General features: G+C 36.5%; 1 protein-coding gene across 1 annotated transcript in view; it reads left to right on the top strand.

Annotated features, from left to right (window-relative positions):
• The window catches only part of ANKS1B (ankyrin repeat and sterile alpha motif domain containing 1B), a 405,586-nt gene that overhangs the window by 127,188 nt on the left and 265,105 nt on the right, over positions 1-13,293 (top strand). Inside the window, exon 11 of the mRNA XM_042890329.1 lies at positions 10,764-10,900. Within this exon, the coding sequence (XP_042746263.1) occupies positions 10,764-10,900 (137 nt within the window). The remainder of the gene's footprint in view (positions 1-10,763; positions 10,901-13,293) is intronic.

The raw sequence follows: 13,293 nt of genomic DNA, 5'->3' as shown, positions 1-13,293 counted from the left end.
CAAGCATGAAATAATTTTTTTCTGATAAATTCTGTGTTTTCCAGTTTTTCTTATCCAACCTATTATAACTTTAACAAGGATCTGCCAGTGATGAATTTCTTAAAAGTATTGAATGCCTTCTGAAGCCCTTGCGAACACTAAGCAATATGCTTTTTCCACTGCTCGTCCATATTGCTAGATATCAGCCTTGTAAACACACTTTGGAATGAACTTGATACTCATATTGCCCAGCGAGGTTGTGGATGCAGTCTCCCTGGAGGCATTCAAGGCCAGACTGGATGGGGCTTTGAGCAACTGAGTCTACTGGGAGGTGTCCCTACCTACAGCAGGGACGTTGGAACTAGATCATCTTCTGACCCAAACAATTCTATGATTCTGTGATTCTGTATTCTCATGGAATAATGAGAATTGAGTAAGTCATGTTGGTTAGAAGTTCAGACAGTAAAACTGTCAGGAATTCGGTGAATTCTGCTTTTGGTTTTGCCTAAACACTTGCCTGTCATCATGTAAGAATTAGATATGAGGAGAGCCAGAATAAGTAGGAAATCTGGCTAAGTAACACTAGTGCACACTACCTGCTGAATAGAAAGCTTCTTTCTACTTAGCCATCTTAATCACTTATCCTATGGTGGATAAAATATACATTTCTTAGGAAACTAAATACTTTAGATATATATGACATACAAAAATGTAAGATTTTCAGAGTGTGAGTTGAGCCAAAGTGAGAGTGAGAGAAAGTCCCAGAGCGAGTGAGAGTCATTCAAAAATTTACAAACTTTGGATATGAATATTTGGGCATTTAAAAATATAATCCTAGCTTTTTGGCCTTCACACGTTTTCTTATCTTGGTTACTTCAATGTTTTATTAGAGAGCTTTACTAATTGATACTTCAGAAGAGATGAAGCTTATAAAAATATAATTTTGTCTATACATTACATTTCCCTGTAATTAAAGATAGATGCATATAAGTCAGCTTATCTTCAGGGCTGATTAAATTATTTATTAATTGAACTTGATCCCTGGGAAGTATTGCTATCATCAGTATTATTTAAGTGGTTTGAGAGCACTAACTCTGATCACATTTCCAGTTTATATTTTGGGATAATTTGAAAATCTAGCCTAATGCAGCTATAGTGTTTGCAGTAGTAAAATGCCATCTCTGCATGGCAGTTCTGATGTTCTCTTTGGATTATAGAACAAGCCTTGTGAAATAATGAGGCATCCATGCAATAGCATTCAGTGGCATCTCACTGATGACATACATTTAAAAATAAGCTTGAAGATTCCTGTTATGTATAATTATCTGGGGGTATGAGGATGTTTTGTTTTACAAGACCACTGGTCTTTTAGTGAATGTTGGAACAAATAAAACAAATCCATGCCCTGTGGTTTCCACTAAACTTCCAGAAACGAGACTACATGCTGAGAAGAAACAAATATGGACATCTAGTAAATATCTTTCTTAAGCCTTGCAGCATTTCACTGTGAACCTTTTAAACATGTGAAAGCAGCCAAGAACAACAACATTTCAGAAAAAAAAGTATATGATGACTGTGTAGCATTGTTTTTGAATGCTCAATTAGACATCAACAGCTTGCAGAGGCAATCTCAAAAGATTACTCAGGAAATGGTGGAAGTCACCCATCATCTCTCATTAGCATTTAATGAGAGATATTTTTCCAGACAGTTGCCTGGTATTACAAGAGTTATAGAAGCTTGAAGCAGTTCCAAAATCTATTTGTGCAGGTGGGTGATTAGAGGAAATAAGAAGTTGACGATAGTCATACCCAGCTCTTGTGGATGATACAGAAACAACTAAGCAGACTCCCTGTTGCCACTGGAATGCACTTCACTGGTAATTAATTCCAAACACTATCCTGAAATAGCTGCCACATCCAAGATTGGACCAGTTATAGCTTCAAGTGCTTTCAACAAGACAGTTGCAGATATGTATTTACAATCCTGCTCAGAACAATGGTTATTCAGGTTTAAGTGTTCAGGAAACAAAGCAAATTCAAAAGAGCAAATTCAAACAGCCCAGTCCAACTGTTCTCTGTATGCATCCAGTTTAGCTACCTACTGACTCTATTGTTCCATATTCCATCTGCTCTTTTGAAATTTTTCTGCATTGTTCATTCCTTGAAATCCTGAAATACATGCTCGTCCTTATCTGTAATTCCTAGATTTGTCCCATATTAAATAGTTATCTAGAAGCAAATTCCTTTGGGGCTGTAATCAAGTTAGAACAATTTTAAAGTTAAATACTGTACTATTGGAAATTGCTTATTTCCTCAATTGGGGGACTTTAGAACATGCATGTCTTTCTTCTGATAAAATAGTAGATTTTCTAAATTTTTTCCAGGTTTTCTCCTTGAACTGCAGCCTGGCTTAATTTACCTTATTATAATTCCTGTGGATCGCTGCAGTAGGCCTGGATCTTGTAGGAGACATTACATTTTTATCTCATGTAATTCAAGAAATATTATATGTGGCAGCTTTGTATCAAACAGGGAAATTCCTACTATTTCATGTCTTATTCTTCTCAGTTTTCAGTCTGTTAATTTCTTCCTACTTCTTCTTGTAGGTTCCTGCTTTGTATATTTACTGCTGGTGGAACCCAGCAGCCCAGATTGTCCCACAAGAATGAGCAGAGCCTAAGTAGTGCTGAATTCATGCAGAATGTTGAGATATGTTGTTCTAGGACTGGCACTGAAATCTATCTTTGGACATGTTCTAGAGCAATGGGCCGGCTCTCCTTGTTGTTCCCTAGAGTGTGTTAACTGAGTGTTAGTGAGCCCTTTGTAAAGACTCAGTAAGAGCACTGTGACCAAATTCTGTTTAATCCCACAGAATGAGGTGCAGGTGATTCTTGAAGAAAGCCTGGGTTTCTTTCTTCCTGTTAGAGAAAGCTTAGCAACAGTAGGAAAGTTTCCTTGAGTCATCATCTGGGCAAATTTCTTAGTCTTCTCCCCTGTATGTTTCTATATTCCTGATAAAGCCTCCTTATCTTTGATTATTGCTGGAAAGAGAAAATACTGCTTTGTCTGTCACTCCAGTGAGTTTGTAACTGACAAGTGTTCTTTCATTCAGGTTATGATTTTTTTTAAACTCGATGATAATCCCGACTTAGAAGAGATACCATTACTGAAGAACACTAAAATCTCTCTCTTGTATCCATAACAAGCAGGATGTTGTTTAATTCTCAACTAGTCAATGAACTGGTGGCTGTTACCTCTGCAGGGAGACACTTAAATTTGTCTACCAGTGACTGACCATACACAAACAGTATAATTGCCCATTTATCTCCTTTTATAATCTTCCAAGATTTCTTTTGAATTTATGGCTGATTTCTGTCTGAGAAAGATGATTTATCTGTTTCTTTTCAGAGTTTTATGCATCCATTGCTGTTTAGAAGAGCTATAACTTGTATAGACAAAAGCATTCCAACATTTCCAACAGTTGCCTGCTGTATGTTTTCTAAAGACAGATTAAAGATCGTAGACTGGATTTCATAAATGGTTTTCTAGTGGTTTTCTAATAGGTCAGCAAACTGAATCTGCTGCAGCAGATCAAACTTAGATCTGTCCTGAGATCACACTAAAAACCATTTTGATCCGTTACAACATCAAGCCATTTGGAGCACAAAGCTGTTTGTTTTATTGCCCAATGCTACAGTATCCAAAACAGGCATGGGGTATTGGCCCACCTACTTTTGGAGTAGTGTATGGAGTCATCTAAACTATGTAGTGCTTGGGGAATAAAATGAAGTTACAGTCTCAGTGGTTCAATTAGCCTTTGAGGTTGTTGTCATTAGATATGTGTGGCAATGCATCTGTCTTTATGTGTGCATGTGCACATTCATTTTCCACCCCTTTCTTTCTCCTGGAGTGCCAGTGTAAAAGTTTATCCAGGCCCTGAGCATTACATTCTAGAGCTAATAAAAGGTCACAGTGATTAAGCTTTGCATGTTATTTTGTTTGTATTTAGATGTGTAAAGATGTAAATCTTCAGGAGTTTCAGAATTTAGTAAGTATATGTGTACATATGTATATAAATCGTTAGATGTGTAGCATATCATGTAGTTCTAGATTCTTCAGTGACAGTGGAAGACTACTGATTAAGTGTGTGTTCCATTGTGAAGATTTATTTCTGAGTAGAAATCTAATTATAAGCATATTTCTGGAATATGGGAGTTGTTCTAGTTGGTACTGGTATATTGGTATCTGCCTAATAGTTAATATGGAGCAGTTTTTCCTCACAGTGCCTTGATAGTGGGGTGGAATTTTAGGTGAAACAGTTATGTTGAACTGTGGTGGTATGGTCTATTCCTATCCATAAAGGCATTTTTCTGTGTTTAACATACATGTGACAGAAGTCAGTTATCCACTAGTTGACTACTGATATCGTACAACACAGTAAAAGGCAAAATTCCCAATGCATGCTTTCTTGACAGTTTCAGTTAAACAGATAATATCTTTGTGATTTTGTCTGACACCATAATAGTGATAATGATAACCCATAGTGATCATTGAGTTTGACTTCTGGCTCCGCAGAGTACAACCCCACAATCGGACTACATGGCTAAAAGCAGTGTCCAGGTGGCAAGCTGGCAAGCTTATTGCCATTACCACTTCCCTGGGGAGGCTGTTCCAGTGCCTGACCCCCATCTTGGTGAAGAAACTTTTCCTGATATCCAGCCTGAACCTCCATTGTCGCAACTTCAGAGTTTGTTTTTACAGCATACTAAAGATGATAATAGGAACTACTTGCATTCATCTCTTTTGTTGACCTGTTATCCAATAAACTTCAGGAAAAGAGAAAAAAAACAAAACAAAAAAAACCTTTCAGTGATCTTTTACCGTAATGCTACAAACAAGTTAACTCATTTGCATGAGAACTTTTAGGAAAAAATGGTTAAATTAGTAGGAGTATGGAGTTGGGATTCGTCACATGCAGTTCTGGTTGTTGATTCAGTTGTCAATACGTAACTGTTCACTGATGTTTGAAATGCTTTTGGATGACCTGAGCTGATGCTATTGAAATTCCATTGTTAACTTTGCTTTGGCAATTTAATCTGGTCTTACTTGCATACAAACTCAATGCATGAGGTAGCTTTCTAGACTTCAGAGCTAAAGCATACTTTCTCAGTATTATCAAAAAAATTTTCCTTCTTTCTAGTTTCTGTGTTCCTCTGGCCCAATATTTCTTCATTATAATTTATCTATACATGGAGTATATTCGAAATTCTAATCTGCATTAAATGGTTTTCATTGATTTTAAGGGGAATTTTACTAAATTGCAGCTGCATTTAGAGAAATCACATCATGTGAATCTGAAGTTCAGTTTCTGATTAGTTTTGAGAAAAAAAAAATTACTGCCATTTCATTGGAAAGCAATTTAGTTACCAATAGATGAGCTCAGAAATTTGGCATTAGGCCCCGAATTTCTCTTTCAAAAATCAGTCTTACTAAATAGGCAGGTATAACACAATATGTAATGAACTTTTTTTTTATTTTATTCAGAAATTCTTTTACTGAGAGACTGCATTGCAGATGAATCATGTAAAGGCAGCAACAGCAGACCTACTTTTATTTCTATGAAAAGATTGGTTATGATGTTAATTCTTATATAATACCTTTTTTATTACATATGATGATAATGAACCTTCACAATTAAAAATATTGTTATGAACAAGACTAATTACATAGTTGCTTCAGAAGTAATACCTCCAATTTATTTCTATGGAAACTACAACAGATAGAGCACAATATCACTATGCTGCTGGTGATAAACGTGAGCATGCATGCCTCACTTGTAAAAATCTGCACCAGCAGAGGGAACACACTGTTTCACAGCTGCTTTGATGTTGCATTGCAAGGAAGATGTCGCCCATACAGTTTTTCATCAGCTCAAGTCAGAAGGCCCCAAATCTAGGCTATTCAACAAGTGTGCTAATGAAGCCAAGACTGGCAATGTGCTCCATTGCCTTCAGACTGGTATGCGGCCTGGTATGTTGCAAGACAAAGGTTGTCTTCTTCTTTCACTTGACTCTGGAAGTTTGCACCTTCAGTTTAATTAGTGTCATGATGATAATCAGAATTGATGGTTTGTCTGAGCTCTAGTAAATCCTGAAAGATTACCCTTTCCTATCTCAAAAGACAGTGCACATCACTTTAGTCACTTAGGGATGTGTCTTGAACTTTGTCTTCAATGAGGATTCATGTGTTGCCACTCACGCACTGCCATTTTGACTCTGGCTCGCAATGGTGACATCATGTCTCGTCACTCATAATGATGCAATCCAGGAAACTGTCACCTTCAGCCTCGTATTGATTCTGTTGGTCCTGACAAACTTGCATATGGTGCTCTTTCTGTTCTTGTGAGCATTTGTGGGACCCACCTGACACAAACTTAGTCATATTCCAACATTGCCACCTTCATTTCCAATGCTTTGAAGCCAGTATGCAGCCCTGTACACAATTCCATTGTCATAATCCACAGATTCAGTAACATGAACTGATGGAGACACTCTTCATTTCGTCGTGGTGTGACATTTGCATGGGCATCCAGAACATGGCTTGTCTTTCATGTCACTGTGCCCCTGGCTGAATCACGCCACCCACCTCCCCACTGTGCTCACATTCACTGTTTGATCTCCAGAAGCACTCAGCAAGCACAGATGAATGTCAGTGGGTGCAATTTTTTAACTCATGGAGGAATTCAGTAACACACTTTTGCTTCATGTGCACTTCCTTATCAGATGCCATTTTGTCACGCTGCCCCTCTGCTGCCATCTGTCACACAGCAACAAAGTGTAATGGGATATTGGTGGGAAGGCTCATCCCCCACCGCTGTACCACGAATATCTGTGCTGACATCATGGGTCAACATAATTAAATAGCAGGTATTATCTTTCAGTCAGCCCTTGTACATGTAAAACAAAAAGCGTCTTTTTTCACAGTTTTATTATATATGACAGTGTGGTGAAAAAGAGATCTTGTGAGGTGCTTCGCTTGCTGCTTCCTTCCTTCCTTATAACCCTCATAAATAGATGCTGTAAGAAGTAAACATCCCATAGCAAATGACTTTAAAACTTTCATATCTTTTCTTTATCTTATCTTTTCAAAAACCCAATTACATAACCTTTTTCTTTTTCAATGCCCTGAAATTTCTCTTTTGGCTTTTTTTCCAAAGAATATATAAAATAGCAATTGATGAAATATGGAATAACAGAAATAGACCAGTAAAAGCCTGATCTGAATTTCTGGAATTTGGTGGAATTTGTTCAATATTCATATTTTTGTGTAAATGAAATCAATTCACCTGTATACAATCAGAGGGCGTATCTCCAATTGAAATATTAGTGTACCTTGAATGTAAAAATATTCTCTTAAATAGCGGCAGGAACAATGTGATGTTCAACTTCCAAGCAATTATGTCATCAATTGTCATCTTTTTATTGTGCAAGGAAAAGATTAATCAGAAAAGATAGAGACGCTGTATCTCTTTTCTTAGAAGCATGAGTGTGACCACTGCTGTTTATACTAGCTACCTGTTCTGTATGTACTTCAGAAACTGGGAGAAGTAGTGCACTAAATCTTGAGAAGTATTAAGATTTCAGATCTGGAAACCTGTCTAATCCTATGAGAAGTTTAAGAATAACCGTCTTTTCAGTGAGATTTTGGTAAATTTGATGATAGCCCTTCAAAACCTAGGCTGACAAATTATTTTGGTTCTTTTGAACACAGGAATAACAAAATGGTGAAAATGGTGTATTTTCCTTTCCCTATTTTTTTTTCCTTTGCCTTTAGTATCCTTTTTTTTTAAATCAGAATTGACTCCAGTAACATCATTCCTGTATCAGTTTGTCATGTATGATGGAGGCAGGAAAGAATATTATTAGAACATACTGCACTTCAGTAATTTAACTGCCAGATGATCCCCAGAATCTACTGTTATCTGACTTGTACAGTAACATCTCTTCACTTATTGTAACTTGAGGCTGAAACTAGAAGAGAATGACAGCTCTGTCAGCATTTTGGCCCAGTCTATAGCACCAGTCAGAAATTCAGTAGAGTAGTTAATCTTCCTTCGGTAAACTTGGTGGGTAAATTCTTTATGTGATGAAAGGATGCACTAAAACTTCCAGTGATACAGTTATGGTTACCTAAAGGAAAAAAAAAAAGTTAAAAAAAAAAAAGTTTAGTTTTCTCACCAGCAAAAAAAGAAAAAAAAATATGAAAACATAATTATTATATCATTTAATTACAAAAGAGAATATATTTCAATTTATTCTTAATGAAATGAGTGCTGTATATGTAACAGGAAAAGTCCCCTAAATTGATTGCAGTAGCTAACTTGATGGTGATATTTTCTGCCTGATGAAACAGGCCTAGGTAGTAAATCATTATTGGTTGCCTAATGGGAAGATCCTACTGTGAAAATAAACAGCTGCCCACAATAAAGAAATTGTTTACAAGAAACCATTACATGTCAAATGCTTTCTTCCCTTGAGGGAGAACTGAAGGCCTGAAATATTGAGCAGTTGGATTTTTCTTCTGGGATGTTTATTTTAAAGAAAAATATTGTTTGTGCTTTTTTGTTAACCCTTCTTTTTTATTTTTATTTTTATTTTTTTACTTTTTTATTTTTCTTTTTTAAGATTCTAAAAGCCTGATCCTTTTTTATACCACCACTTTATTTCCTTATGAGGGAAAGACTGTATCTACTCTTTTTTGTGAGTGTGGAATATTATGTATATTTATGCATGCACTGTAGCTGAAGAACTTCTTTCTCAGCTTTATCTAGAGAGACATTTAACAGCTCTGTCTCCCCGTGTGAATATCTTCCAATAAATCTTCATTCCAAGAATTTCACTTCCAGTCAATTCCATGCTTCTGAGGTAGAACTGTAGTAGGACCAGCCTTTAGTGACCTGTTATTGAACAGGATTGAGAAGAAGCTTCAGATCCCTGTGGAAAAAGTCAAAATCTTGTTCATACAAGACCTCTGTTACCTCTGCTGCATATTTAAAGAGTGAGTAAACAAAAGAGTGTTGTCAAGGGCTTAAAACAGATTGAAAAGGAGCACAAAAAAAAAAAAAAAAAAGTTATTAATTACCATCAATATCAATCTGTTTTTATGACTATCTGGCCTTTGAAAGAAACATCCTTAAAACACTTCCCCCAACTGCAAGATTGCCTGACTTCACTGTAAAGGCTTTCAGGTGTTTAATAGCTAAAGGGCAGCCGTGCTTAAGCATAGCCACATGGGCTTCACTGTGGAAGAGCAGTGACTGAAACCCACAGACAGCTAAAATACCAGAGAGGTTTTATTCTTCAAAGGTTCAGAATCAATCTATGGTTTATCTGAATCAATCTTTCTGCTTGTTTCTCACAACAGTAAGCAAATAACTAACTACAGTAAGTACACTTAGCCAGACTCATGTAGAACATTTATCCTTCTGGACGTTATTTCTAAGCTTCTTAGATGGTATCTGTATCACTGTGTGTCTTGGCAGTACCATAATCTGTTGTTTGGTGTCTCCTAGAACTGTTTAACATTCATTCTCACTATGAGAAAGGCCTTCTTGGATGTCTTCTCGTCAAATCCTTATTAAAAAATTATCTAGTTCATGGCACTGCAGCTGCTTTTGTTTGTCTGTTTTTGTAGTGGATTTGCCCACAGAGTGAAAGGATGGGTTGACAGTTCATCTAAACTGCAAATAAATAGGCTTTCAAATGTGAGCCCTGTAGGCTCTTACAAATGAGATTGGAATGTAATCAATGTAATGTAGAATGGCAGGTGTTATAGCATATTGAGGTGATGTGTCTTTGTGACCTAGAAAGAAAGGTACTCAGTAAACTCACAAGCTCATAAAGACCACCTTGACCATGCACTCTCAGAGGAAAAAATCCAGAATATGAACTAAACCATAACTTCAATGATACAGTTCTAAAAGCATGAAATAATGCAAAGCTTTTGGCCTCCTGCTAAGTCATTCTGGTGCTTGGTTACCATCACAGCTGGGAAGTTATATCTATGCTCTGAAATGTTTTTCACTAACTTCACATTGTTCTAACTGTATGTAAGAATGACATTTTCAGTCCCTTTAATGGCCCTTCACTGTGCTTTAAAATGATAACAGCATCACAAAATGTTTCTGAACGTCTGCTCCTCACGTACCTGCATGCATGTAGATATTTCCAAGCCAGGTGTAGGTTATCTGGATGAGATCCTGCTAGGAAGTCAGATTGTAGTACGCAGCTCTAGGAAGGATGTAAATTTCATCTGAGAAGCTGAGCACGTTTCTGTATAACTAATCCTCTCTAATCAGTTATGTTCCTCATGGTGTTCAGGAAAGTTGTGACTGATGGCTGTTGGCATGCTCCAAGTATGTGTTTTTATAATTTGTTGAACTGTGTCTTAAATGTTAGGAATTGCCAGAATGACATGAATTGCATCAAAAAGTCTGTTTTCAAGGATAGCACCTAGATTCACGATTAGTAATTCAGAGTAACGAATGTAATATATTTGTGGAGATTTTTGTATGCTGTATTTTGACTTAACATGGAATAAATGTATGTACTGAAAAAATAAATACAGATGTATAGTACATTCTTTACCAAAAACATTTATGTTTTTTCAGTAGTGTTTGGAAGTTGAAATAGTGTTTTGAGTAACACTTTGTTTTAAAAGTATTTTTTTATTTTAAAATGTATAAAGTATTGGTAACTTCACATACATTCTATTTTTATTCACAGATAATGCACCTCAGGTAGCAATTACTGCACCAGGATCTGGTAGCCATAGAAACAGCTCTACAGGTCCAACGCCAGACTGCTCTCCTCCATCACCAGACACTGCTCTTAAAAACATAGTAAAAGTTATACGTCCTCAGGTAGGTGATCACCATAAGCATCCTGTTAGTTGTATTTTTCATTATAAAAGCAGAATATGATACACGTATTCTATGAGGATATTGTCACTAAACACATATTTACAGATCAAAGATAGATAAGCAGAATACAACTTAGGAAACTGTTTTTATAACAGTACAATAGAGAATATTTTATGAATGAGCTCAACAGTGTACATGTCTATTAGCAAATTATTCTAGCATTAGACAATTAAATCTTTATGTAACATTCTCTATTTTTATGTACTACTGGTTTTCTTCCAAGGTTATGTTCTATTTTTTGAGCATTAATAGCACATTACGTTTTCAGGTTTTCTTCTCTCTCTATTTACATGATCTGATATATTTTATACTTTCTTGACTTTACCTACCTTCTTATGTTGCATTATTTCTCAACTTTCACACATCATAACTATAAACATTTTAATGTATTTGTAAACAGTGTGCTTCAGCATATTGATATCAGGGTGCCACCTTGTAGCTCTTTAAGGAGTACAGTATTTTAAGAAAAGCAGGTCAGGTAGGCATTTGGAGCAGAAGAGTGGTGACATTTTTTATAGTCTATGGTCCCTAGTGAGATCATAGTGTAAAAAAATTCTCCCTACTGCACTGTGATAGCATTTTGTTTTGTGTTAAGGTAGAAGAGAAGCTGTCCATGTTTCTCAATTTGGAAGTTTTAATATTTCTCTGGCTTATCTTGGGCCTCATCTATGAGCTGTCTTTGAAATTAGTAGAACTTAGAACTGGATTCAGTAGTATGGCAATAACCTGCATGGAAGAGTTTATTTTAGAATCACAAGATCATGTAACAGCATAGGTCAGTCAGAAGAGATCTCAGGGTACCCTAATTAGTTCCCCTAATTAAAAAGATCTGCCAAATTGAGCTCTGACAACTAGCCACCAAGTTGTAAAACGCTGTTGATGTGAATCTTTAAAAAAAAAAAAGACTTCCCTCCTACCCATTTCTGTGTTCAGATGCATTTTCATTGCTGATCTGATCACTGCTGCTGGGCCACTTTGATACTAGTGGATCTAGGTTTTGCCTGATCAGTATGTTGCTGCACCTTACGTGAGAAGCAAGCTGATGGATATGTGGTTTCTTTATAAGAATTGTGTAGAGTTGATTGCTTTGGTACTGCACAAGTGTACATGTTACAGTGGTGGAGGTGGAACTTCTTTCAGTGCTCATTGGAGCACACAGTTCAGAAAATAAAAGGTAATTGCTGTGTGTACCTGCCATTTCTCTCTGAGGAGTCATTAGCTAGCTTCCTGTGGCTGACAATATCAATGCACAATAATTCTAACCACTGGCTGGTGCAGACTGTTCCTCTGTGACACTGAAGTAGTTTGGGTTCCACATCCTGGTTTAAATCTAGATTGCAGGGGGTCTAAAATAACAGCTTCATCTTCTTTTCTCTTTTTATAGTTACTTCTAGTTTTGTTCGTTCCCATAGTCTCTCTGTCCCTCCCACACTACATCAGTACAGTACTAATACCCCTCCTTTCCTTTAAGCTGTTTTTTATAGTAGGTGGCAAGCAAACAGAAAGGTATTGGAATAGTGTTGGAACAAGCTGTAGTGTGATAGCTTATTGAAAATAGCAATTAAAAAGCTGTTTCCATCATGATATTGCCAACAGATGGACCCAGAACACTGAATGGTGATGTTCTCCTGTTAGTTAACTCTGAATGGATTCAGCAGATTCTGGGGAGCTATGTCCAAATTTAAATAATACTATTTACTGACTCCCAGTATTCTCATCACTCTGCAGAACAAAAGCTAGCTGTGCAGTGTCTATGCTCAGACCACTCACTAATCTCTCTGTCTTGTGGGTCTACTGCCTGTGCAGAAAACGACAGGACTCATGTAGGCTGGTGCTTAATGTAAGCTGTAAATCTGTATGCTTATATGAATAGAAGTTGAATGCACTACAGCATTCAAATCCCTTGATTTTTCATCCTTCTTTGTGTGTTTTCTGGTCATTTCGTCAGTGTTCTGAATATTCTCCCTTCTTTTTTTTTCAGTTTATCTAATCTCAGCCCTAAAGATATCATCTCAAATGATGTCAACGCAATATGATGTTTGCAAAAATGTTAATTTACCTATAGTATTTCATTCCTTTATTCAATGCCTTTTGCATTGTTTTACCTGGAAGGCTCTTTGTAGGGTAATGTAATGGGTTTCTACTCTTGATTGACCTCTCATCACTCATGTAAAACCACGATATACAATACATACAAAATCACTAGTTAACTGTTGTCTGTCAGAATCTTTACACATTTCTAGCAAAATAAACAGATTTTAAATAGATGCAAAACAGGGACAATATACATTTACAAAACAGCTGTCAGTCCTTTCTCCTTACTCATTTTTCTC

This window comes from Lagopus leucura, unplaced genomic scaffold, assembly GCF_019238085.1.
Source record: "Lagopus leucura isolate 7727_CA_CO unplaced genomic scaffold, USGS_WTPT01 Super-Scaffold_100159, whole genome shotgun sequence".
Classification (NCBI taxonomy): domain Eukaryota; kingdom Metazoa; phylum Chordata; class Aves; order Galliformes; family Phasianidae; genus Lagopus; species Lagopus leucura.
Note: the sequence above shows the minus strand (reverse complement) of the source record. Positions and strands in the feature narration are given on the sequence as shown.